This window comes from Sorghum bicolor, chromosome 10 (assembly GCF_000003195.3).
Source record: "Sorghum bicolor cultivar BTx623 chromosome 10, Sorghum_bicolor_NCBIv3, whole genome shotgun sequence".
Lineage (NCBI taxonomy): Eukaryota > Viridiplantae > Streptophyta > Magnoliopsida > Poales > Poaceae > Sorghum > Sorghum bicolor.
In genome coordinates, this window is record NC_012879.2 from 48,555,879 (window position 1) to 48,579,088 (window position 23,210).

Sequence of the window (23,210 nt, forward strand, 5' to 3'; positions counted from 1 at the left end):
ATTTGTTTGGGCAATGACCAGGGTGGCAACAAGAAACAAGAGAAATGCAAACCAGGTACTTGTAACATTGTATTTGCCATTTGATATCATTTAAGCTGTCCAACGACAAAATTTGTAGCACAGATAAAAATTGTCAAGTAACGCATCGAATGGATACCACACAGCATGCACTTGTTTCTTTGCCCTTTGCGACATAAATATAATCGCTAGTATACCTTTTGAACAAAATTAGGGGGGTATGTGCAATTTTGGATGATGAACATGGGCTTTGCTCAATATATATTGCAGTTTATAGGCAGTGGTCAGGTCTATAAATATACAGAATGCAATAGCTTTTCTATGCATATCAAGTGAGTTTTTGTTCATGTTTTGTTGGTCATCTGAGTTGGATGGATGGTTATTAGGACTACCAATTTTGACTGTTTGGAGCAGAAACACATAAGTAGTTTCATTGTCATTGACTTCTCAAGTGTAAAATATCAACTGACAATTCCTAAAAGTCTGTTCATGATGTAAAATACAATTTTGTTGTTTATTATTAATTTCAGTTGAGTTGAACTTTCCTCACATGCAATTTGATAGTATGTTCCTTGTTTGGTCTACCGAAATGTATATATATTTCTGTTTTCTAGATTTATGCAGCCCTTTGTTGGCAACTTAACTAAACAAAATTCATGTGGCTGTCATCCATTTTAGTTTCTTTATTTTCTTTTACATGTGCTTTAATGTTCCCATATGTATATGAGTTATGCTTCACTCACATATGTTTCACCTTGCATGTATGTAGGTTTTGGTAAATCTGTACTACCATCTATAACTTAACAAAATGAAGTGCAATGCTTGCTGGCGGGAATTGGAAGGGCTAGCCATATCAACCACTTGTGGTCATCTCTTATGTACCCTCGAGCACCTTGCACTCTTATCTATGTTGAGGAAGGGTGTGTCATCTGCAGCTTTGCAAATATTGAACACCTTACTTCAATTTAATTGGTCAGAGTTAACTGTTTTTCAGGTACTGAGGATGTGAAGAAAATATTGAGTAATGATGGCACATGCCCAATATGTGATCAAGTGCTATCGAAAAGGTCAGTGGTATGCACTAGCATCGACGTTTATTAGTTTTTCCTTAATAAATGTACCCATCGTCCTTTAAAACTATTTACTTCTACCTTACACATCTTTGATGTTCCTGTTTTACTATATCATGGATCTCCTAGTGACATAATGAAACAGATTTACTTCCGAGTATGTACTAGTACTGTCAGTTTTTCTACTTTATAATGAGACAATCTGGAATACTCTTACCCTGTTTTTGCTCAGCCTTATGAAACCAGTGGAGGTAGATCCGAGTGATGATTGGACAAATGAAAGTGTTTTTTTACATACTAGATGCAAAACTAATCTGATTTTATCATGTGATCCATGTGGGCCTCATTTCAGATGGCAATGGCTCCGGAGATACGTATCCTTAAAACTGCTATGGACCGTCACATATTAAGTGTGGGATCTGCCTTGTTTTGGTGTTCCTGCATGATAATGCCCCATGTGATCAGTGATCGACTAGTTCGAGCTCAAGAAAGGTATTTATTTATTTACCATGTTCTTAGTGAAATGCTGCTAGCTTAAGAAAAATACATAGCTGAAATGCGTTTAATAAACAAATGCGGCTAATCTGAAAAAGTGACACTTTATCATAGTCATCAGGTTTTTTCCTTAACATGATGTCAACCAGTCATGAAAAGTACATACAGAAGTGTCATATTTTGCATTGGACAAAACAAGTTGGAGCTTTGTTTCAAAAAAAAAAAACAAATTGGAGATGCAAGATGAACCGTGTTGTTGGTCAATGGAGACAGAAGATTGAACTTATGCAGGGAAAGTTTACAGAGAAGCTAGAAGAACAGCACGTTGCATATCAAAAGATGGGTAAAAAGTGCCAGTTGATGGAACTGGAAATTGAAAAAACCTGACCAAGGATAAGCAAGAGTTTCAAGAGAAATTCTCAGAGAAATCTAGGTTGATTCGAACAGCTGAATCTGTTTTGCCTAACATCAGACCAGGAACAGTCTGCATACTAAACTTGATGAAAACATTTCTTCATTTGCAGGCAAAAGAGAAAACTTGATGAGATGTATGATAAACTGAGTACTGAGTATGACTCTGAAACATTCTGCCATCAAACCTGCTAATAACAATAACATCTTCCCAAGAGCTCAGCCTGACTTGTTTGGAGGCGCCTAACATGTTGGATAGCAGTAACCCTCCTAGGCAAGGTAATCTAATTACATATCAAACTGCAAACAAAATGAGCGGCCTTATCTCATTTTACAATTTACCTATCTGTTATGCAGCCTGTAACATATCTTAACCATGTATCTTTCTCTTGCTTGAAGCTAAGGTTCACGAGCTCTCCACAAATACAGCTGATTTACTTGTTGCAAATTTTATTTTTACCCCTGACACTCCAAGGAGGAGAGAGGAGATATGGGCTCCAGCAGCACGGCAGCGAGTCTCCAACTCTGATACATTTGAAATTTCTGGGTGCTGTAACACCCGATTTTAAGAACAAAATCAGATATGCATCATATGTGAGTTTTAGTAGACAAACCTCACATATAGCTACAAATAAGGGGTAATATCAAAAGACAACGCATAAATTATATAGCGTACATAATAAATCAGAAACAACCTTTGGCAGCAAACCACGAAAGAGAACTCCAAACTTCGGATGTTAACTTCACTCTACAGGATCCAACTGACTGGTTGATCATAATCCCAATTCTTCTCCTGAGGTGTGGGGGAGATAGCAAGAGTGAGTCCAAGACGGACTCCGCAAGTATAGCAACTAGATAGTATAAATCCCATGGTCTCATGATCAATGTGACATAAATAATATAGAGCATTAAACAATAATCATGAGCATATTTACACAACAAGATTCATCACCCTTAATGTAAGAATCCCCAAGGCCGCTCGTGACCGTGAGCACGGCTAGTATACCAGTTTTTAACACTCTGCAGAGGTTGTACATCTTTACCCATGAGTCATGATTTACCCTTTCGCCCGAGGTGATCAGCCTCGTAACCCACTACCAAGGTAGGTCGGCAGGGATCACTATGAAGTCTTTCAAAGGTTCGTCTAACAAGTTAGGGCCGCTTGGTTTCGGTAGTCAGTCCGTGTGATTCTACCCCGCAGGGGATCCACGGTCTGCTATCCCCCATTTGCGCCACACGGGTAACAAGCTAGAAAAGTTACTCATACTTGACTAAAGCCAGAGCCATCATAACCCTCATGGTTGCACTTTTTTTCCGGTTATCACTTACGAATAAATCCTCAAGTTGCTAAAAAGTCATTATTATCATTTGTTGCTTTATATTAATCCAGTCACAAGATCATAGTCATAGAATTAAAACCCAAATGCTATACTTGCCTTAATCCAATTGCTCCTGCTGGTCCCGCTGATCTTACTTGCTTCCACGGCTCTGACCTTGATCACCGAAGTAATGCCCACTAACTAAACTCGGTCACCAATCATCAACACACAAGCAATCGGAGACAGACATACACGAAGCAAACAAGATTACAATTAGAACAGTGCACCAACAGTAAATAAATTTAATAAAAGTTTTCCAAAATCATCTACACCTTGCTACGATCACGTCAACAGGAAATTCACAGAAAACGGAGTTACGACGTGAAATCTACGCATTAAACGGGACTGTAAAGGCTATCTACGGACTTGTATTTAACTAAGAAATCTAGCAGTGGTGAATCTAGACAACAATGGTACCAATGCGAAGATCATGAAATTATAAAACTAACGCAACTTAAACGAATCGAATCGGAGCTGAAACGGAGAAGATATGAATTTTCTAAGATTTTTCTATAGAAAAGTAATTAATTAAATAGGGTCACAAAATTAAAATGTTTCAAATTGTTAAACCAAGTTTACTGACACGTAGATCTCGTGATTACTAATCTAACGCAATTTGAACGGGTCAAATCGGAGTTAAAATGAATATTTTATGAGCTAAACAAACTCAGTGGCAAAACTGTAATTACTGAAAACGTATTTTCATTTCAAACCGAGGCTTTTACGTTTTCAAAAGAACAAAGCGTATTCTTAGAAACCGTCATAGATTGCGGGTTCTATATCTGTGAAGTCGAGGGGCTCTTTAATAAAAATCCCCGTGAAGGGGTAAGTTCTAATCATGGCCGTTGATTTTAGATCTAAAGGCCGAGGATCGATTCAGGGGAGGGAGAGGGTGCTGGCCGGAACAGGGAGAGGACGCGGCGGAGCTCCATTTGCCGGCGGCGAGGAGCTCGCCGGAGTAGGTCTCCCGAGCGCTACAGGGCTCGGTTTCCAATTCCGATTGCACCGGGCGAAAGAGGAAGCGAAGGCGAGTCCAACTAAGGCCCTAGCGCGGCCGGAGCACGCGGCTAGCACGGATGAGCGCTTCGTTTCGCGAGGAAATTAGACGAGGACGAAGCGGAGGAAGAGGGGAGCTCACCAGCGTGAAGAAGCGGGCGAGAAAGGCTCGATTCGGCGGAATCCGCGCGGAGGTCGCCAGCGGCGCTTTTGCGATGCTTCCCAGAGCCCGCGCGAGTGGAGAAGGAGCGAGGGGAAAGGAATGGGAGGGGGAGGACGGTTCGGCGTGGCTCTGCCCACTTCAACCCGAGGCGCGGGGGAGAGAGGAGGGTCGTGGGGGAGCGGGGGCCAGCTCGGCTTGCGGTTCCAGCAGGGAGAGAGGGAGGGAGCAGGGGCGGGCGGTTGGAGAGGTAGGGGATGAAGCTGACGCGTAGGCCCCACGCGTCAGAGAGAGAAGGGAGGAAAGAAGGGGGCAGCCTGATGGGCCACGGCCCAAGAGGAGAAAAGGGGGAGGTGCGGGGTGGGCTGGGCCAGCAGGCCGAGAAGGAGGGGAACAAGATTTCTTTTCTTTTTTTTAACCAATTTTCAAATGCTTTTATAAATTGAATTTTGAACAAATTTCTTTTTACTTAAATTCACACATCACAAAATAAAAGTGCTGCAGCATGAATGCATCAAAAAGTTTTCTAAACTTATATTGAATTTTAATTTCTCAGAAATATTATTTTTCCTATATTTTGATGCTCACAAAATTGATTCAATAAATCGAATTTCAATTATTTTAAACAAGGGAATTTTTAGGGTGTTACAATTCTATCCCCCTTAAAAATGAATCTCGTCCTCGAGATTCGGAAGAGGCTCCGATCCTCTGAGAGAAACAAGAAAATATCTTGATAATCCTTTCAACTTCACAACTTGCATACCAAATGTAAACACTTATACCTCGAGGTCACATCTCGTGAACAATATTTCCATTGATTAACTATTATTCATAATTGACCAAAGTCCATCTTGACTACTAACTTCTTTTAGCTTACAACTCCAAGAGACATGGAAACTTAATATGCATTTGCCTCCTCAGGTAGGAGTGGACCACCGTGATACTCAATTCTTTTTCCTGACGGTGGTGTTAAGAGCATTTTGTACTCGGTACCATAGATCACTCCTTTGTGTGCACATAACCATCCATTACCAAGGACCAAGGGAATACCAAGCGACTCTAGCACAATGAGGTTTGCAGTGAAGTTTTCCTTGTTTATGACCAAATTGATATTTGAGCACACTTGATTTGCTTGTATTTCTCCCACTGGGATTTGAACTAGTAAAGACTTCTTCGTTGGACACTTTACCCTCTCGATTGTCTTTACGAGGTCGGTGGAAATGAAAGAATGTGAAGCACTCGGGTCAAAGAGAGCAAAAACTTGCACTGAGTCTACTTGAATATAGCCACCAACCACTTTGGTAGCTCCATGAATGTTATGCCTATCCACGTTGCTCAGTCTTCCATTAATATAGTCTCGTTGCACCCTACTTCCATGAGCAGGCTTCTTACGGCTTTTCCTTTTTCTCTTTCGCCGTTGTGGATTCTGATTTGATTCACTTCCAACTTGCTCTTGAGTATCATTATTTTGATAGCACTCAGTTTCATCATACTCATAACATTCTTCAAAGGCAGGATCATCATTCTCTTCCCATGTATCAGTAAGAGGCATCATATAGGGCTCTTGATCCATGGGATACTACACTCCCTGTCATCAAGTGACCAACGTCAATAACACGAGAAGGAGAGATGATCATAATCATAGAATATCTTAAGAGACAACTCTCACTTCAAGACAAGTTAAAAATGCATCAACCCGTGATATCATGGTTCTACCCCCCTTAAGAAAGGTCAGCTAGGAGGCACAAGGAAGGTAGCTTGTACTTTTTCTTGACAAGTTATCTTGTATTGAGACCTTTTGACATCCCAAGGAACTTATGTGCAAGGAGGAAACAAATATCCTGAAATTTCCTCACGATATGAAAATCACCAGTGCAGTAAAATAGACATAACTCTTGTTCTGTTAATCCAATAGGGCCACAACTTATACCGTTAGAAAGCTTAGAAAATTTTCTACAACCTTTCTGTAGAACACTTTTCCAAATTCTATAGTTATATTTGTCCAAAACAGCAGGCAACCAAAACTGGTCCAGATTCTTAACAACACATCTGTATCGTCTTGTGATTTTTGTAACTTCCAAACCATAATAGCTATGGGGTGATCCTTGAGGTCAGAGAAAAATCATGAAGTCCAATATCATCCAGAATTTTCTCATGATTTTTGTTCATCCCAGATCAAAGATATGAATTGATCAAGAAGTGATACTCTAGAAAGGCTTGATAAGGTAACAAGAGAAAAACCAAAACCCAACTATTTATGTCATTAATCCTTATGCCTTAGACATATAAACTAAATGAAATTGTGAAGAAACTCACAAGATCATTGCACTCATTACAAAGATCCAAATCAAACATAATCATAAAGACAATTCAACCAAGCAGTAAAGGTTCACAAGGCACACAAACTCGACTTTCGCTGCTAGCGTTTTTATTACACAAGGGCACAAACTCCTATATCTTAAACTCAGTGTGGCTACTTTTTCTTAGCTGGATCCTTTGTGATATCATTTTCCACTGAGGTGTTGCTCGGTGTGTTATCAGCTCGCTGACTCTGAAGGTTTGTCTCTGGCTGGCTAGCTTTCTTCCTAACTTGGTTGATCCTTCGAGGTTGAAATTCTTTATAAGTGATGGTCCATCCATCTATGCATACCTCATGAGCAGTGGAGTTAGCTTGAGAAGTTTCTTCATCTCCAAGGTTTGGATTTTCATGGCCAGAGTTCAAAGCTAAATGTGACAACTTAGGATTTGAATGTTGTTCACTTCCCAATGCTAGCTCTAGTAATTTTGCCTTCCTCTTCTTATCCTCATTAGTCACACAATTTGGTTTTGCCTTAACTTCCTTTTTAGATGACCTGTTCCGAGGACAAGGAAGTCCATAATGCCTACAGCAATGGCATTGATCCTGATATCCTGATGTACTACTACCAACACCTCCATGGGTTCTCATATTTTTCCAAGCTTTTGCTACTTGTCTCTTCACTGGTCCGAAGATGCACTGCTGAGAGTTCCCACTCTAAGTCATTCCTTCCACTACTTGCTTTTGCATGGCTAGAAGCTTCTCCTTGTCAAATGCTTTTATGGGTGGCGAAGCGAGGTCCTTTTGTCCATTCATGCCAAAGGTCTTTTCATTATGAGCCATCTAAATAGACAAGGAGGTTGGATTTAGAATAGAGACAAAGTTTTATAATAGAATAAGGCAGAGGTAAGCATAAATTTTAGCAATTATCAAGGTTACTAAAACATCCGGTTCTAACTAGGCTTGCGTCCTACAGTCAGCATTGCTTTGATACCACTTTGTAACACCCGATTTTAAGAACAAAATCAGATATGCACCATATGTGAGTTTTAGCAGACAAACCTCACATATAGCTACAAATAAAGGGTAATATCAAAGGACAACGCATAAATTATATAGCGTACATAATAAATCAGAAACAACCTTTGGCAGCAAACCACGAAAGAGAACTCCAAACTTCGGGTGTTAACTTCACTCTACAGGATCCAACTGACTGGTTGATCATAAGCCCAATTCTTCTCCTGAGGTGTGGGGGAGATAGCAAGAGTGAGTCCAAGACGGACTCCGCAAGTATAGCAACTAGATAGTATAGATCCCACGGTCTCAGGATCAATGTGGCATAAATAATATAGAGCATTAAACAATAATCATGAGCATATTTACACAACAAGATTCATCACCCTTAATGTAAGAATTCCTAAGGCCGCTCGTGACCGTGAGCACGGCTAGTATACCAGTTTTTAACACTCTGCAGAGGTTGTACATCTTTACCCATGAGTCATGATTTACCCTTTCGCCCGAGGTGATCAGCCTCGTAACCCACTACCAAGGTAGGTCGGCAGGGATCACTATGAAGTCTTTCAAAGGTTCGTCTAACAAGTTAGGGCCACTTGGTTTCGGTAGCCAGTCCGTGTGATTCTACCCCGCAGGGGATCCACGGTCTGCTATCCTCCATTTGCGCCACACGGGTAACCTCTAACAAGCTAGAAAAGTTACTCATACTTGACTAAAGCCAGAGCCATCATAGCCCTCATGGTTGCACTTTCTTCCCGGTTATCACTTACGAATAAATCCTCAAGTTGCTAAAAAGTCATTATTATCATTTGTTGCTTTATATTAATCCAGTCACAAGATCATAGTCATAGAATTAAAACCCAAATGCTATACTTGCCTTAATCCAATTGCTCCTGCTGGTCCTGCTGATCTTACTTGCTTCCACGGCTCTAACCTTGATCACCGAAGTAATGCCCACTGACTAAACTCGGTCACCAATCATCAACACACAAGCAATCGGAGACAGACATACACGAAGCAAACAAGATTACAATTAGAACAGTGCACCAGCAGTAAATAAATTTAATAAAAGTTTTCCAAAATCATCTACACCCTGCTACGATCACGTCAACAGGAAATTCACGGAAAACGGAGTTACGACGTGAAATCTACGCATTAAACGGGACTGTAAAGGCTATCTACGGACTTGTATTTAACTAGGAAATCTAGCAGTGGTGAATCTAGACAACAATGGTACCAATGCGAAGATCATGAAATTATGAAACTAACGCAACTTAAACGAATCGAATCGGAGCTGAAACGGAGAAGATATGAATTTTCTAAGATTTTTCTATAGAAAAGTAATTAATTAAATAGGGTCACAAAATTAAAATGTTTCAAATTGTTAAACCAAGTTTACTAACACGTAGATCTCGTGATTACTAATCTAACGCAATTTGAACGGGTCAAATCGGAGTTAAAATGAATATTTTATGAGCTAAACAAACTCAGTGGCAAAACTGTAATTACTGAAAACGTATTTTCATTTCAAACCGAGGGTTTTACGTTTTCAAAAGAACAAAGCGTATTCTTAGAAACCGTCATAGACTGCGGGTTCTATATTTGTGAAGTCGAGAGGCTCTTTAATAAAAATCCCCGCGAAGGGGTAAGTTCTAATCATGGCCGTTGATTTTAGATCTAAAGGCCGAGGATCGATTCAGGGGGAGGGAGAGGGTGCTGGCCGGAACAGGGAGAGGACGCGGCGGAGCTCCATTTGCCGGCGGCGAGGAGCTCGCCGGAGTAGGTCTCCCGAGCGCTACAGGGCTCGGTTTCCAATTCCGATTGCACCGGGCGAAAGAGGAAGCGAAGGCGAGTCCAACTAAGGCCCTAGCGCGGCCGGAGCACGCGGCTAGCACGGATGAGCGCTTCGTTTCGCGAGGAAATTAGACGAGGACGAAGCGGAGGAAGAGGGGAGCTCACCAGCGTGAAGAAGCGGGCGAGAAAGGCTCGATTCGGCGGAATCCGCGCGGAGGTCGCCGGCGGCGCTTTTGCGATGCTTCCCAGAGCCCGCGCGAGTGGAGAAGGAGCGAGGGGAAAGGAATGGGAAGGGGAGGACGGTTCGGCGCGGCTCTGCCCACTTCAACCCGAGGCGTGGGGGAGAGAGGAGGGTCGTGGGGCAGCGGGGGCCGGCTCGGCTTGCGGTTCCAGCAGGGAGAGAGGGAGGGAGCAGGGGCGGGCGGTTGGAGAGGTGGGGGATGAAGCTGACGCGTAGACCCCACGCGTCAGAGAGAGTCAGAGAGAAGGGAGGAAAGAAGGGGGCAGCCTGATGGGCCACGGCCCAAGAGGAGGAAAGGGGAAGGTGCGGGGTGGGCTGGGCCAGCAGGCCGAGAAGGAGGGGAACAGGATTTTTTTTCTTTTTTTTAACCAATTTTCAAATGCTTTTATAAATTGAATTTTGAACAAATTTCTTTTTTCTTAAATTCACACATCACAAAATAAAAGTGCTGCAGCATGAATGCATCAAAAAGTTTTCTAAACTTATATTGAACTAGGTTCGTGTCCGTGCGTTGCTACGGAACAACAAAACTTTTATATGTACTAAAAACACACAGATCGCACGATAAGATAATAATATTACGAAGTTAAATATGAACGGTAAAGTGACATTTAATCAAAAAGACAAAGTTTATAAAATTAACATTGTCACAGAGCGTGGCGTCGCAGGCTCACAAACTCTAAATCTTTTTGTGATGCAGTTAATGTTTTATATTGGCAGACATAAATCTCCTCCATTCCTTTCTTACGCCAATAAATCTACGAATAAGTTTCACCACATCTCCATAGACACGTTATTGTGTGTTAAAAGATACTGGACTTCAGAAATAAGAAAGTGAAAAAATAAAATAAGAAAAGTGGGAAAACTGGATACTTTAATGAATCTCAACAACATATGTACTTAGTAATTATTGTAGGATACCCATCTCAACAATGAGGAAAATGGAATCATCCTTGCGAATCCATTCCTTCCAATCCTTGTTTTCATCAATCCTAGGCCATTAGACATCAGTAGCGAGCACCACAGGGCAACAGCGCTGCAACATATTCCTTCCTTCTCCTTGCCTCCATTTTTGTTGCTTCCCCTCTCTGTTCTGGCTGATGGGTCTTCCAAGGACCAGAGCGTCGCAGCTCCAAAGCAACATATTGAAGTATGTGTGTCATCTTGCTCTTATTGTGAAAATGCTAACGCTGCTGTAAAAAGAAGTAAATAGTGAGATAGATTAAGATTCATGCCCTGTCAAAATTAAAAACAGTTGCAACATAGTATAAAATATTTGTAAATTACATTTTCTATAAATTTAGCAACAGTTTAGGGTTGGAGAAATCAGAGAAGCTTAATCACTAACATGCTATCAGTTCACAAGCCATTAACAATTATTAGTGTATATAGCTTGACGGGATTGCTTACTGTAGCAGATCGCAAGCTGCCTCCACAGAGCTCACGGCTGCTTGCTTGCTTGCTTGTGGTGATGAAAAGTGTCGAGCAAAATTTTATAGCTATTGTTCAGAGAACAGAGAGAATGAACTACAACATCTGAACAACAATATGTATAACTTAGTAAGCTGCTCTTGTTAGCATTTCTATGCACTATTAGCATAATGTATTCGGTAGGTATATAGATGGACAGATAAAATAGACTTGTATTCTGCACTATTCAGATTTGGGGGAAATCAGGACCAATGGCAAGCAGGGAAATTAAGACCAAATTGTGAGGGATGCACTGAAGAATCCTTTCCAAATCAAGGAAATCAGAGGAAAAGTTAGAGGGAGAGAGATGGGGTGTACCTGCCCTGAAGAATGGTGGTTCTAGGAACAACAGAAACATCCTTCATCAATCCATTCATATATCTATGAAATGACATCCATGGAAGCTAAATCGAATCCCCATGTACCTAGCACAGACAACTAAATAAAAAACTTGAATTAGAGATCTAATTTTGAACAAGCTAAGGTGTGTTGCTATACCTTGTACTCGTTCTTGGGGGTTGGCGATGTCCCGTTGCGAGCCTCCTTGTACACGTTCTGGAACCAGCGCGCAGTCGTCGACCACCTCCGACGGCGGCTTCCACTCACACTCCGACCAGCAGGCTCCATTCGGCATAACATAGTACTCGGTGCACCTGGGTTCTAGAGCTCAACGGTGCCGACGACAGCTCCGGTCAATTTACCATTGCCACCTCAAGCTTCCATGTTCTTCCATGCCTAAAATTTGGACAATCTGTATCCTGTGAGGATACATGGCCATCTATCTGCATGTCCACCTTCTATATTGGGGTTAAAATCAACCAAGTAGATGGGGCTTCAGGGTAATACTTAGTGAAGAAAAAAAAATATAAATCCATAATCTGCAGCTGCAAGTCTGCAATATCTCATAAAAAAGAACAGATTTCACTTAAACTCGACAAATGACTAAGTGAATAATCTTATAAAAAAACAGATTTCACTTACCTTAACTCGACAAATGATTAAGTGAATAATCTCATAAAAAATAGATTTCACTTAGCTCCACTCGACAAATGACTAAGTGAATATCAATTTTAAATGCAGCTTATGACAATACTTTTCTCACGGGAAATAGCCAGACAAGATCAAAGGGATAGGGAGAAGAAATTTCAGTTCTCAGCGAGGAACAAGAGATTGTCCTCATCAGCAAACTTGGGTTATGCAGGGGCAGACATGTTAGTCAAGAATATCATCATTGTAACAAAAGCAAACATATAGCACAGTCCACAGTCAGTCTATATATTATTTTACAAACATTGGTTTATGTAGGGGCAGAGATGATTATTTTTAGATAACAAACAATGACCATAAGAAATGGCTCTTCTCATATAAAATGATCAAACATACACATAAAAATAACAAAACTCACCATCTGGTTTTGTGACCGATTTTGATTCTTATGAGAGAACACAGATAGTTAGCCAGCAGTACAAGATGTGACAATGTCTCGGCATTTGCAGCATAAAGTGTGCACTCTAGCAGAAACGATTTTGCTTAGCCATTAATAATCTATAATTATTCAAGTGTTTTGAAAGGGCATCTGATCCTTTTATACAGACAAGTTTGCTGATGAGGACGCCGGATCAGTTCGTCTTCCGCAGTGCATTTGCCAATGAGGACGCCGGATCAAATCCTTTCTGCACAATAACAGTGTAAAATTGCCCATTGTCAGCAAGAACAAAAGGGATCGAGAAAACAATACCATCAGTGGCTCATCATTAGAAAAATAAAAAGAGCAACATTGGTGCGGGAACGCCGGGCATCGAGGAATGGTGCCGCTGTCCGCGTCACCGAGCCCACAGGGGGGCAAGCCAGATCGGTCGCCACCGTCGAGTAGGCCGCCACCTCGCAGCACCGCCGGGCGATTCGCCGCACCAACCCTAGGTTGGTCCGCCGCTGGCCGATCTGGCCGCACCAATCGTGGGGGAGCCCGATCCGGCCGTGGGGATGCCGGATCCGGCCGCGGAGGAGACGGATTGACCCCCACGCCGCCCGACGGTCGCCGGCACTGAAGGAGAGAGGGGAGGGGGAGAGAACGACGCGGGCATGGAGAGGGAGAAAGACGCCCGTCCGCTGCCGTCCTTGCCCTCCACCGGATTCCCGGCGGCGAGCTCGGGCAGCGGCCAGACCGGGAAGGGTGTAGGAACCCGAGGACGGGACGACGGCGCCGCCGCCCGTGTCGCCCTTGGGAGAGAGCGACGCGGGGGCCTATCAAGTTGCTATGCAATCATCACCGGGTGCCTGCCCAGATGGAGATGCGCCGTTGAACTGGCAGGGAAGGCTCTCTTCCTAGGCAAAGCCACCGCCTGCGGCAGCAATGGGAGCGGCTACGGTGGGTGGCCTCGAACCGCCGACGCGAGCGCCTTCCCCGCAGATCTGCATGGAGGAGGAGGCTGGAGGAGGATTATATTGAATTTTAATTTCTCAGAAATATTATTTTTCCTATATTTTGATGTTCACAAAATTGATTCAATAAATCGAATTTCAATTATTTTAAAGAAGGGAATTTTTAGGGTGTTACAGGGGCCCTCCTGTTGATCCTAGACTTCGAAAACCAGCTCGGCCTGCCTTTAGAACTTGGCACAAACAATCTTTCTGGAGTTTCCGGAAATATGTTAATCTCACCAGTGGAGTGTCCTCACTTGTCCCGTAACCGTCCACACATGTTCATGTAATAATTTGCTTTTGCTTGTGTGCTTACTGCTATTTGTGAGCAAATTGTCACATTTGCCCTACTATCTCTGCTCTAGTACACGCATGCTGAATGGCCAAACTGTGTTTTCAGGTTGTAGAATTGGACGAGATATGAGACGGCACCGTTACATGACGTAAGATCTCTCTCGCATCTTTTTTACAGAAAAGATCTCTCTCTCTCTCTCTCATATTTTTTCTGATAGAAAATCTTACTGGGTACCATTAGTATTTTCTTAGGAGTTTGATGACATAACAGAGTTGGCATTATTAGTATTTCCCTATCTGATTACAGTGAAGCTATGCATGGGATCCATATCCAACCATTTCTGATCATGCTCAATAGGAAGGAAGTTGATCTAGAAAAAAATATTGCAATAATTTGGCACTTTTTTTGGGTGGGTTCGGTCAAGTTTTTACGTTTGACAAAATTCTAGTATCTGGCTATCTGATCGATGCTTCCTGACTTTTCATCACTGCTTAACAGTCTAGATCCAGTGATGCAATCTTGATCTTATGTACCCTAGAAACTTCAGGCTGACGTTTGCTATTCTGAGCCGAAGCTTGCGAAAGATGTCTATTGCTGTTGATGCACGTGCTACATAGCTCCTGGCCTACTGCAGCAATGAGACGAGTCCAATGGTTCCGACTTTTGAGAGATATATGAACGGCACATTGTCTTCCAGGCTTTCAGCTGTAGTACATTATTTTCCATTGCTCACATGGCGGCAGCTATTACAGGTACCATTGTAGCATTTTTGTTGTATTTAACAAATATTACTTAATCATGGATTAATTAGGTTTAAAAAATTTGTCTTGCAAATTACAGACAAATTGTGTAATTAGTTTTTTTTGTCTATATTTAATGTTCCATGTATGTGTTTAAAGATTCGATGTGATCAAGAATCTTGAAAAGTTTTTAGTTTTTGGGATGAACTAAACAAGGCCCTAGATGACTTGACCAATCGAGGCACAGCCGCACAGGCAGTGGTTGTAGCACGCATTACCATGTCGATTGACTTGAACTAATGCCAATGAAGATTTAAAAACGAAGCAGATTTCGTGTATTTGTGGATTGTGCAAATGGGCGTTTAGGGCATTCACAATGCAAGACTCTATCATAGAGTCCAAAATAATTAATTATATATTATTTATAGTTTTTTACTAATGTGGCAACATTTTATTGAAGAAAGAGGTAGAAAAAATAAGACTTTGTCTTATTTAGACTCTAAGTCCACATTGTTCGAGGTAATAAATAACTTTAGACTCTATAATAGAGTCTGCATTGTGAGTGCTCTTAGAGGAGAAGAGAGGGGAGATCCAGGTTGAGGAAAAATAGAATGTAGGTTCATGTATCCTCTGCTCTGATTGTCCCAAAGGCATTTGACTTTTTTTTGGTACTTATAATTTTCATACATCTGGTACTTATTGTCTGCTCTTTTTTTTAAAGATCTGTTTGCCCGACATTATATTAATAAATAAGAAGAAAGTTACAGTCTTACAGGCATGAGCTGCGCTACCTCTCATGGCAGATGGCCATAGTAGGTAAGGTTAACATTAAGCTAATTACCCATAGTATTTGTGGCTATCCCTTGGAGCCTATGGGCTCCCCTCTGAGTTGAACACTAGTCAGCAAACTCATCATTTATCCTTGTCAGCACTCCATGCTTTGTGCTCCTCCTCGCATTGAACACTTTGTCATTTCTCTTCTTCTAAAGGTGCCATATAGTTAGGATGGTAATTGAATGGGTCTCCCTGTTTCCCGCGTTCGTAAGAAATAGAAACTAATCTTCCATGTTGTGCGTTGCCTCCTAGCAAGTTGGCTGTAAGTTCGCGTGGCTGTTTCAAACGGCAATCTAGCTCCAAACATTCCTAGAGTAAAGACATTCTATGGTGAGATGGATCGATGTTTTCAGGCTTCTTTCGCAAAGCTCACAAAAATAGTTGTTTTTCCAGCCTCTCAATTGTAATCTAGTTGCCGTCCATACTCGATCTTGTAGCGGTAGCCACATGAAGAACTTACAGCGTTCTATGTTCATCTTGTCTGCTCCTTTGCTCATCTATACAAGACAATTGTTACACGATCCTATCGAATGGTTCTATGTTCATCTTGCCAAGCAACAAGGCGGTTCCTTCCAGGGCAAGCTCCGTCTCGCCCGAACCCCCGCTGCAACCAATCTAAAAACCTCTTAAGGTAAAAATCCCTAGGCCATGGCCACCTACGTTTCAGAGGTTGTGAGACTGACCCACCAAGTGGGTTCGAACAGTCGCCTCAGGATGACCGAGCAAGGGATGACTGAGGATGAGCATGATAGAGGCCATGGTCCGAGCCCCCCAGGGGATCGGCGCATCTTTGCCAGTCGTATCCGAGACCCATGCGGGTGTCACGCGAGTGGGATCCCATCGAGGGAGGCACCGAGCCCTCGGAACCTATCGAACGGTTCCGATATCCACCGTGACTGCCCTCGGGTATTTTGAGATGTGCCCATAGGGCCACCAGACGACCCCTATCGAATGGGACTCGGGCATCCACTTGGAATTACCCGTCTGCAGCTCTCGAGGAATGTCGATACTCGCCCTTCGAGGGTAGTACGATGTCTCCTATCCCTCCTCCGAGCGAAAGGACGAATGAGGGGCGTAACGACAAGACGGGAAAGAACTTGATCGACCCTTGTGGGGAAAGGGCTCGGGGGCTTCCCCGCATAAGGGAACAGGCACTGCGTGTAAAGAACACATAACCTATCCTTTGAATACTCCCGACTACAATATTCAGGGGTAAAAGTCTTTGAAGGAATAACACCATTACTCCAAAAAGCTCGGGGGCTACACCCGGCGGGTGCGCTCGCGCGCACCCTCCTAAGGAAATAAGAAACTCCAAATCAACAAGAATTGTCCCTTAAAAGAGAACCTCTGAAGGGGTGTCTTCACCCCTCCAAAGGCTCGGGGCTACTGTTGGGTACCATAAAAAGGATACCCAAATCAGAGAAATAAAAATCACAAAAAGGAGATAAGACAAACATCCGAGATTACAAAGGCTCGAGCGCGGGTTCTGTCTCGCCCGACTCCTTGGCCTCGGGCGCAAGCTCAGGCTCGCCCGACCCTTTGGCCTCGGACGCAAGTTCCGCCTCGTCCGACCCCTCTTGGGCTCGGGCGCAAACACCGCCTCGCCTGAGCCCCTCATCCCGGAGCCAGGCTTCCAACACACGATGGTCGTACTCTCGACGTGACATTCGCTATGACCTCCATGCTGCGGCAGGGCATGGCAACAACTATTCCAACCACCCCGGCCACTGTGTAGCCTTACCTCTTTCACTGTGAAGTACCGCGTCACAGTAAAAGAGGTATGGAGGAGATTAACCTGCGTCACTGTGGCTGTCTTCTCCTACTGTTACAGGACATGCTGCAGTATCACTGACCCGACCCCCGCGATCTCAACAAGGCTCGTCAACCCCCCACAGGAGCAACCATGCTGTCAGCCACGCCCCAAGGACGGGATGGGCAAGCTTCCACAGGGTCGGAACTGTGACTTTACCATTTACCAGAGGTAGATCACCAGCCAAAACATGTAAAAACCCTGCGACCCCTTATGACTATAAAAGGGGAGTCAGAGCACACATCCAAGACAGGCTCACAACATTGCAACTCAAGGCAAGACCACACACACACACCAGAGTGACAAGAAACGCTCTGTCCACCACACAAAGTCGAGACTGGGGACTTAGTCCTCCCTCGCAACTAGCTTGTATACCCCTACTACAAGCACTTTCGGGTGCAAGGCAATACAGACTCCGACTCTCACACTGGACGTAGGGCACCCTTAGCCCGAACCAGTATAACTCTCTGTGTTCCACTTGCATCACCATCCGGGTTAGGAGGACACGCAGACTTATTACTCGTTAGTGTCTAGACGACGAGTCTAGTCGCCGACAGAGATTAATTCTTGCTTGATTCATTCTTCTCTGCTTACATGAATAAATAGCTAATGGCCCAACAAACTATGGAAGAAAATTCCCCTAATTATAGACTAACCAAAACAGCCTCCAATCTAATCCCTAATTTCTAGCCACTGGAAGTTGCCCCATCGGGCTGTTGGATCGCGTGCCCTACGCGCTCAGCCGCGCGGTATACGTCGCGGGCGCGTCTGCGCCTTGCGTACGTCCAACCGCACATGACAATTTGTGGCTATCCCTTGGAGCCTATGGGCTCCCCTCTGAGCGGAACACTAGTCAACAAATTCATCATTTATCCTTGTCAGCACTCCTAGGGATGTCAACGGGAAATTCCCCGTCGGAGGTTACTGCCCCCAAACCCGTCCCCGCGGGGGCAAATTCTCCCCCATCCCTGTCCCCGTGAAGGGTCACGGGGAGAACTTCTGTCCCATCCCCGTCCCCGCTCAGGGATTAAATCCCCGCGGGGATCCCCGTCTCCGCGTCAATTATATAAATAACAACAAATCACTTACATAAACAACAACAAATATCCAATAAGTCACATGCAAATAACAGCCATTTGTCTATAATTGCCTATTGCATAGTTCATAACAACACAGAAACAATCACATTGTTCATACATTCACCACAAGTGATTCATCAACTAGAAATAGCAACTAAGAATCCAAACATCAAGCATAGGTTTATTATTATCGGGTCTCCACGGGGAACGGGGACGGGGGGAGGCACACCAGACCCGCCCCCGCGAAACCCGACGGGGACAGATTTTGCCCCATTTAGCTCTTCGTGGGGAGAGATTTTATCCCAAACCCATCACCAAATAGGAGAATTCCCCGCGGGGAATCGGAGATCGATTCCCCATTGACATTTTGAAGCACTCCCTGCTTTGTGCTCCTCTTCGCATTGAACGCTTTGTCATTTCTCTTCTTCTAAAGGTGCCATATAGTTAGGATGGTAATTGAATGGGTCTCCCTATTTTCCGCGTTCGTAAGAAATAGAAACTAATCTTCCATGTTGTGCGTTGCCTCCTAGCAAGTTAGCAAGTTGGCTGTAAGGCTGTAAGTTCGCGTGGCTGTTTCAAACGGCAATCTAGTTCCAAACATTCCTAGACATTCTATGATGAGATGGATCGATGTTTTCAGGCTTCTTTCGCAAAGCCCACAAAAATAGTTGTTTTTCCAGCCTCTCAACTGTAATCTAGCTGCCGTCCATACTCGATCTTGTAGCGGTAGCCACATGAAGAACTTACAGCGTTCTATGTTCATCTTGTCTGCTCCTTTGCTCATCTATACAAGACAATTGTTACACGATAGTAAAACTTAATTAATAGTGCTCTCAATTTTCCAGCTGCATATCTGCAGGAGATTGAAATATCCATGGACTTGGCCACTACAATAATAACCATGCATGTACAACATCAATCAAACCTACACATTTCAGGAAGTTCCTTCCAAGGTCACACTCCATCACAGACAGTAGTTCCTTATTTAGCTTGGATGATCCCGACGCGGTAGTCACTCCCGCCCATGAAATCAGATCCACCAAAAGCATCAAATAGACACGACCATGGAGCATGGACATCACTGGCTGACTCTAGGCAGGCCCCTGCCATGCTTCCATGTCACGGCTGCCGCCGCTGCTCTTGCCTCTTGGGCGTTCCAAGCGGCCGCGGGCCGCCACGCCGGTATGGCATTGGCAAGAAGAAGTCGGCAGAAACAGCAGCAAAAGCGGGCCAAGCTGCTGACACTGGGCGGCATGGGCGCCGCACGGCATGGTCGTGACTCAGTACCCGCCGCCGAACGCAAACGAGCACCCGCCGCCGCCGGACCCCGCGGCAGCGTCCACGGCGACGTCGCCGAACCCGAACACGCCGCCGCCGCTGTAGAACCCGGCGAAGTCGACGGCCTCGGGGCCGAGCGCCACCATGTTGTCACCGTCGAGCAGCAGCCTGGCCCGCTTCTCGCCGCCCTCCTCGGCGGCGGCGGCGCCCCCGGAGGCGAACCCGTTATTATCTGGCCCCGGCGCGGCGGCGGTGCCGCCGTCGCCGACGAGGCGGTGCAGCCTGTCGCGGTCGCCGACGACCTTGAGGAGGAAAGCCAGCATCTGCTTGGGCCTGCGCTCCGTCTCCTGCACGCGGCGCCACATGGCGGCGACGCGGTCGTCGATGGTGCGCTGCTCCTGCTTGAGGCGCACCACCTCCGTGGCCACCATGGCGATGTCCTCCGCGGAAGGCTCGACGGGGTTGACCGACGCTGGTGCGTCCTTCCTCTTGCCGCCGCCGCCTCCGCCTCCGCCTCCGGCGCTGCCGCTGCTGCCGCGGCGGACGATGTTGCGCAGGAGGTGGGTCTGGCCGCGCAGGAACGACGCGTGCGCGAACTCCCACCGGTCCGGATCAACCTTGCGGAACCCCTGTTGTGTGGAGCCAACCAAAATAGAACAATCTGAATCAGGGCAGGGAACACGAACTAGGCTCCTGCGGTTTATCAAAATCGAAGACACAAATTCTTACGTCCTGTATGTACAAAGTTTTAGCCTTTTCGGTTCTTGCAGAAATCCATAGTAAAACAGGGCAAAACAGATTTTCTCCATGCATATTCAGGGTGCCCATATTGGACTGTTTGGCCACGGCCGACGGCGGATCTCTATTCTCTGCCTCTGCCCATGTTTGTTTACGAATTTCAGTCATCAATCTCCAAGAAAAAGAATGTTTTGAGAATTTCATTGCTGCAGCTAGACAGCTTACCAATTTCTTTCTTTTTTTGTCCAACAAAAAGCATTTACAGATTTGCGTTGGTACAGCACGGCAAGAGCTACTGATGAGCATTGGACACACGCCAAAAAAAACTGACTGAAACAATTTCCATTTCCCTCCCAAATAAATAAATAAATAAAAAGCCTCACATCTCAACCAACATAGTCATAGATTCTGCAGTTTATACAGATCCAGCAGCCTCCCACGGAGGGTCGTTTTGAGCTTGGAGGAGAGAGAGAGATGGCAATCGATGAGTGATTTTTAACTGACATAGGTGTTGAGCTGTCGGACGAAGCTGGAGAAGTTGTTGTGCTTGAAGTGCGCGGGGAGCAGCGTCTGCGAGAAGACGAAGGGGTCGGCGACGACGAAGCTGTTGTTGCCTTTCCCCCACCCGATCACCCCGTCCGTCCCGGGGTCCTCCACCATCATGTACGTCTTCCACACGAACGGCGCCGCCGCGCCGCCTCCGGCGCCCGCCGCCATCAATCAATCAGTTCCCCTTACCTTGCCGCCCCCTTCACGGTTCACTTGTAGCTCGAGGCCACCAACTTACTCGCCAATGCAAGGAAACTATCTGCTGGAGGAGGAAAGGGCACTGGGCGCTTCTAAATGTGGAAATGGTGGAAAGGGCCCGAAGGAGAAGGGTAACAGCAGCAGCCAACAGGGTCCGTTGTGAATTGGGTGTGCGACGCGGTCGCCGGTGACGCGCGGCGGGAGCAGGTTATGGGCGCGGGGCGTGATGGCCTGGCCAGTGGGGCCGCGACGCGTGCCGCGGGCTCGGGAGGCTTCGGCACCCTGGCCTCCCACGTGCCCCCGCGTGCATGGGGCCTGTCGGCCCCTCGCCGACGGCGACGGGTGGGGGGAAAGCGTGCGCGCATCCGCGGACGCGAAACCACGCCCGCCCGCCCGCTCCGCGCTGCGCTTTTCGCTGAGACGGCTCGTGCTTTTGCGCTTTTCCGGATCGGGTGCGCACCGGAGATCTCCCTCGGCCTTGTTTACTTTCTCAAAAATTTTGCAAAATTTTTAGATTCCCCGTCACATCGAATCTTTAGACGTATGCATAGAGTATTAAATATAGATGAAAATAAAAACTAATTACACAGTTTGGTCAGAATTGACGAGACGAATCTTTTGAATCTAGTTAGTCCATAATTGGATAATGTTTGTCAAATACAAACGAAAGTATTACTATTTCTATTTTGCAAATTTTTTTAGAACTAAACAAGGCCCTCGTCTCCTGCTCTCTTTTACTACTGTCTTCATGTCTTGGGTTCGGCTTCAGCCGCAAGACGGCGAGAGACAGCAAAGGGTGATTACACAGGACTTAAAGGCTCATTTTTCTGTTCATTTCGGATGTGATTGGTGATTAGTAGTACCCTGTACCAAGACGAGACAGTCCTGCATGTTTGTTTACAAGCCAACGTATTTGAACCTCTCAATAGATAGACACTCTCACCTCACAAGTCACAACATATTTCAGAATCAGGCTAGAATCGAAATTTTCATTCCACATACCAGGGTTTAGCTCATCTGCCTCTAAAAAGCTCAGCCAGGGTGAGACAACCAAGGTACAATGAGGACCTTGATTGAACATGCTGACACACCACACTTAAAAGAATACAGTAAGCTTAACAGTTTCTCAATATTTTTCTATATCCTCATAAAAACTGTTATATTGGAACAACTATGTTTTTCTCTTTTTCCAGTTGTTCCCAATACTTCTCGTTTTCCTGTGTAACCACTAATATTTTCCTCGTCTCCTATAAAATAAAAAAAGGAGGTACAACTCCTCCCAACACTATCGGTGACCATCTCAACTATCACTTTTCAGTTACACTTTGTCTCATACTCTTGTAGGATCTGCCTTTCATATAGGTATTAGGAAAGATATATTGGTATACTGTTATTTGAGCCACCCCGAATATATGTATATTGAAAAAAAAAAGATTATTGGAAAAGCGCTGAAGATGCTGTCAGTGAAAGAAAAACAAAACATTGGAAAAGGGGGTTCATTCCTTCCGCCTTTGTCGTTGTGACGTTGTCTGATAGCCGAACTGTTGAGATTTGGGTTACTAAAAATGCCAGATCAGCAGCTAAACCCAGGTAATGCGGCAACTAAACAATTCAAAAAGTGGATACGTGGAAGAAAGGAGAACACAAGTTGTGCCTCTCCCGATCTGGTAATGCGGGCGACTAATAAACAATTCGGATCGGCTCCGGTACCACCGGTAGCCACATGGCAACCAACCATTCTCTCGAGCAAAGCAGCTTCCTCTCCCCCGACGACGTTGATGTCCTCTCCCCGACTACAGCTGCGGGCACATCCACATCCCAGCGTCTGCAGCGACGGTACAGCCAAGGCCCGGCCCTACGCTGTTGCGCGGTCCGGACAACGCGTGCCCGTGCTGGCGTGCGCGACTCCCGTTGGCCCACGCGT

General features: G+C 45.0%; 1 protein-coding gene, 1 long non-coding RNA gene and 1 pseudogene across 10 annotated transcripts; 1 reads left to right on the forward strand and 2 right to left on the reverse strand.

The window, feature by feature from the left end:
- Positions 827-14,172, forward strand: LOC110431160 (annotated as a pseudogene).
- On the reverse strand, positions 10,718-13,638 carry LOC110430716. Of its 6 annotated transcripts, none has more exons than XR_002448069.1 (4): positions 13,121-13,638; positions 11,843-13,017; positions 11,663-11,782; positions 10,718-11,067 (listed from the first exon to the last, which is right to left on the reverse strand). It is a non-coding gene; the product is annotated as an uncharacterized LOC110430716 (long non-coding RNA). The 6 variants fall into 6 exon arrangements; XR_002448071.1 differs by having other exon boundaries at positions 11,843-12,855; positions 12,940-13,638; XR_002448072.1 differs by having other exon boundaries at positions 11,843-12,079; positions 12,750-13,638.
- LOC8061953 (heat stress transcription factor C-2b) lies at positions 19,321-21,481 on the reverse strand. 4 transcript variants are annotated; one of them, XM_021450544.1, is made up of 3 exons: positions 20,765-21,481; positions 20,531-20,676; positions 19,321-20,430 (listed from the first exon to the last, which is right to left on the reverse strand). In XM_021450544.1, exons 1-3 carry the CDS (start codon positions 20,796-20,798, stop codon positions 19,804-19,806), a joined length of 807 nt encoding a protein of 268 aa, XP_021306219.1. In that variant the 5' UTR covers positions 20,799-21,481; the 3' UTR covers positions 19,321-19,803. The 4 variants fall into 4 exon arrangements, with proteins under 4 accessions (XP_021306219.1, XP_021306220.1, XP_002438552.1 ...); XM_021450545.1 differs by having other exon boundaries at positions 21,044-21,185; XM_002438507.2 differs by lacking the exon at positions 20,531-20,676 and having other exon boundaries at positions 21,044-21,481.

Bases quoted from the DNA above. Each gene is read 5' to 3' on its own strand.
- LOC8061953 (XM_021450543.1), bottom strand. From the start codon at position 20,845: ATGCTCATCAGTAGCTCTTGCCGTGCTGTACCAACGCAAATCTGTAAA. The intron at 20,431-20,530 runs GTAAGAATTTGT...TCCACACAACAG, and splicing joins AAACTTTGTACATACAGGAC to GGGTTCCGCAAGGTTGATCC.